General features: G+C 38.9%; 1 protein-coding gene across 1 annotated transcript; it reads left to right on the top strand.

Moving 5' to 3' along the window:
* The first annotated feature begins 1,087 nt into the window (after positions 1-1,087).
* TUNAR (transmembrane neural differentiation associated intracellular calcium regulator) lies at positions 1,088-1,937 on the top strand. Its single transcript, XM_082000317.1, has one exon. The coding sequence runs from the start codon at positions 1,106-1,108 to the stop codon at positions 1,250-1,252; it is 147 nt and encodes a 48-aa protein (XP_081856443.1). The 5' UTR covers positions 1,088-1,105; the 3' UTR covers positions 1,253-1,937.
* The last annotated feature ends 1,359 nt before the right edge of the window (positions 1,938-3,296 follow it).

The following is a 3,296-nucleotide window of genomic DNA, read 5'->3' as shown; positions in this document are numbered from 1 at the left end:
GTTGGGGAGCCTATAGGAGGCTGTTGGGGATGTTTTTTACTACATCCTGCGGCAGAAATACCACAGGGGCCGGTTCGCGGTTCGGGAGACAGCAGCAGGGCCCCACCTGAACCCAGCTGTTGGCAGTTCGCTTTGGGAAACCAGCCAGCCTTTTTCAGTTTTCTGGGGCGCTTTGGTTTGCCCGCAAGATCAGGATTTGCAGCGTTAGATAAGCCCAGGTAAGTAGAATTTATCCATTTCTAACCTGAACAATCAGGCGTTTACCTGGGTCTCAGAGCCCAGCTGGAAGATCAGGGGAGCTGCTTCGTTGGTGGCTCCAGCAGTGCCGGGAGTCAGGGCTAGTCCTGCACTCGAAGAACCTTCTTTTTCAAGCAATTCAGGGGCTGGAGCTGCTGCTTGGGAAATGGCTGTATCCTCCTCACAGGCAGATCGATACCCTTCAGCTCACTGCACTGCAAGTAACTTTTCATCGTACATTAAGAATGAGGAAAATAAAAGCCAGGATGGATGTTATTTTGTTTTTGCTTTTATTTTGAATTATTTATTGGGAAGTCAGTGCTGTCTTCCTTCTCGTCAGGAGACAAAATACTTTTGTCTTTGATGGTTTTTCCTATTAAATAGAGATGAGGCCTTCCCAGTTTTATTTCCCTCACCCTCTTGCTCCTTGGCACTGAAGTGTAAATCTAGGGTCTCTGCAACTTGACAAGATGGTCTCCAGCAGACCTAATGCTTGCAAAGTCCCCACTGGCGCCAGTGGGAGTCACACCTCGCTGGTACATTTCTAACTGGTTTTATAACAGCGTTGGAGATGAGTTATATGTGTTACAAATGATTGCTGGCACATAATCAGAGAGTGTTATGGAGGGTTATAAGTAATCTACAGGCTAGCTGAACTATCATTTTAATTAAGCAATTACTAAATAGCTAGTAACAATATTAGTCCTTTTAAAGTGAATTCTTAATATGAAGTGTTATGGGACAAAAACTTTGCAATTGGCTCCACTCATATATGAGCTTGGAAACTCAAACTAACAACCCGTTTTGATGTTTTTCTTCCTAAATCTAGGTTATCCTGAAGGGGAGGATAAAGAAACTTGCCACCAAGATGGTAATCACTAGCGGAAATGAAGAAGATAAAGGCAGTCAAGAAAAGGAAAGCAAAGAAGAAACCATCTTGGCAATGCTTGGAATTATTGGGACAATTCTGAACCTCATTGTGATCATTTTTGTGTATATTTACACAACGTTGTAAACTAGAAGGCATGCAAATAGACCAGATAAAACGGCCATTAAGAGTGACGACAAACATTGCTGACTATTGACAAGTTGTTTAATCAGAATTGACTGTGTATTATATTAACACATCATAAAAGCACTGCCTGCAGGCAGCGAAGGCTGAAGCACAATTAATTTAACAAGACTTTTTCACACAGTAACAAGCTTAACTCTTCTGTCCTGCCCTCTTCCTTTCGGTTTGGGGGAAAATGACTGCAATTATGTAAGTTGTAGCTTTGAAGAAATCCATCAAGGATATGTTGTTTTAACACAATTAAAAAAAAAAAAGAAAGAAAGAAACTGTACACTATATACAATTAGAAATGTATACTGTATACTTGCAAAGATTGAACTCAAAGATAGCATCATATCACGGATCACGTGTCCATTAGGTCAAATGATTTTTTCATCTTGGTTTTTGCTTTTACTTACACTGAATCTGACAAGCTTTTTATTTAGATGAACATATGGTGCAATCATGAAAAAAACAATTCCATTGAGCAAGATCTGCCTAAACCTGATAAAATGTTGGGAGAAATATATTACATGGTTATTTTTCCTTTCACATTTGCTTAGCATCTGTGTTTGTTCATACCAATGTTTATAAATATATATTTTTAATAAATGTGCTATATTTTTAGCATGAACCAAATATTTGGAGACACTTGTATTCATGCAGCTAAATTTTGTTTGATGAAGTGCCCTTCTTGACAGTGGATGTTATTTTTCTCAGCAATTATACAGCAGTCTTGTTTGCAGCCCTCTCACTGTAGTCTGAAGCAAGCTCACATCATGTTCATATGCATGACTTGAAGTTGGAATGTCAGCTGAAAAACATTGCTGCTTAATACGGGAAATAGCAAAATATTGTAAGGTGACCTTTGGAGACTGGTTGCAGAAAGAAGGCTCTATTTATAGTTGTGAAAAAAAAAGGCAAATGAAAGGAATATTGAGGCATCTCACAAAATATTACAAAATTCACAGAATTTATGGCTTTCAGAATGTGGTCATGCTTTCTAAGTACTTATATTGAGAGAAGCGAGCAGAGGTTTATGCAGTTGAAAAGAGAAACTTAGAGAGCCTGTAGTGAGGGTCTTAAGTGAAATCCAGACTGTAAATAAGGAGTATATTTTAAATGTGAGGGTAATTAACCCATTACATTTCTCTGATATGTGCTTTAACTGGCGTCAGTGCAGTGAAATTCTCTGACTCATGTTTTTGGCAGGAACATACAATGATGATAATCACCATTTTTCTTCAGAGTTCAGTACCTATAAATATATGAAGCATTAAAAATATGAGACCTCAATTCTGCCTCAAGCTGCCTAAGTACATTGCCCATTAAGTCTGACATATCCTCTTAAAAATAGGTCAATTAATTGTTTACTGACTTGTGGTTTGGATTGCATCCTCAGATGCACAAGGGGGATTGCTGTCAAAGTCAGCTGGAGCTGTAAAAAGTTTGATCCTAGAGTGTCATTGATTTTAGTGATGAGTCCTCTCCCTCTGGAATCAGTAATGAGCTTTTCACCGGTTTCCAAGAGCTCGGTCTGGTCTCAAAAATACAGAATTTCATTGCAGGGTATAAAAGCAATCCTGAAAAACCCTGAGGGTTTCATAAACAGAAGTGTGTAGTCTCTTGTGGTATCATACATTCAATAACAAAACCATTAAGAGAAAAGAAAATGTCAGTAAATAAATTAAAATGAAAACCAATATGAAGACTGAAGGAAAAAAGAACAAAAATAATCTCATGTTAATGAAAACACGACAGGGTGAGAGAGGTGAGAAAATGAGCAGAGATTTGAACAAGCAGAGAACGGCACAGAAAGAGGGTGCCAAGCATGCTGGCGTGGTTGAGGAAACACTTGTGTTGGGGCGGTGCTGGTAGAGTTGCAGGTCTTGGAGAGGATGAGAAACATCAGCAGCACAGTTCAGCAGAGCTGAGTGAGGATGATCTTTGTTTTTAATTTATAGTCATTCATTGGTAATTCTAAAGAATTAGCAAACTCTGCTTTTTG

Source organism: Phaethon aethereus (genome assembly GCF_964289735.1).
Source record: "Phaethon aethereus genome assembly, chromosome: 5".
Taxonomy (NCBI): domain Eukaryota; kingdom Metazoa; phylum Chordata; class Aves; order Phaethontiformes; family Phaethontidae; genus Phaethon; species Phaethon aethereus.
Note: the sequence above shows the minus strand (reverse complement) of the source record. Positions and strands in the feature narration are given on the sequence as shown.

Excerpts from the sequence above, each read along its gene's own strand:
- TUNAR (XM_082000317.1), top strand. The coding sequence starts at position 1,106 with ATGGTAATCACTAGCGGAAATGAAGAAGATAAAGGCAGTCAAGAAAAG.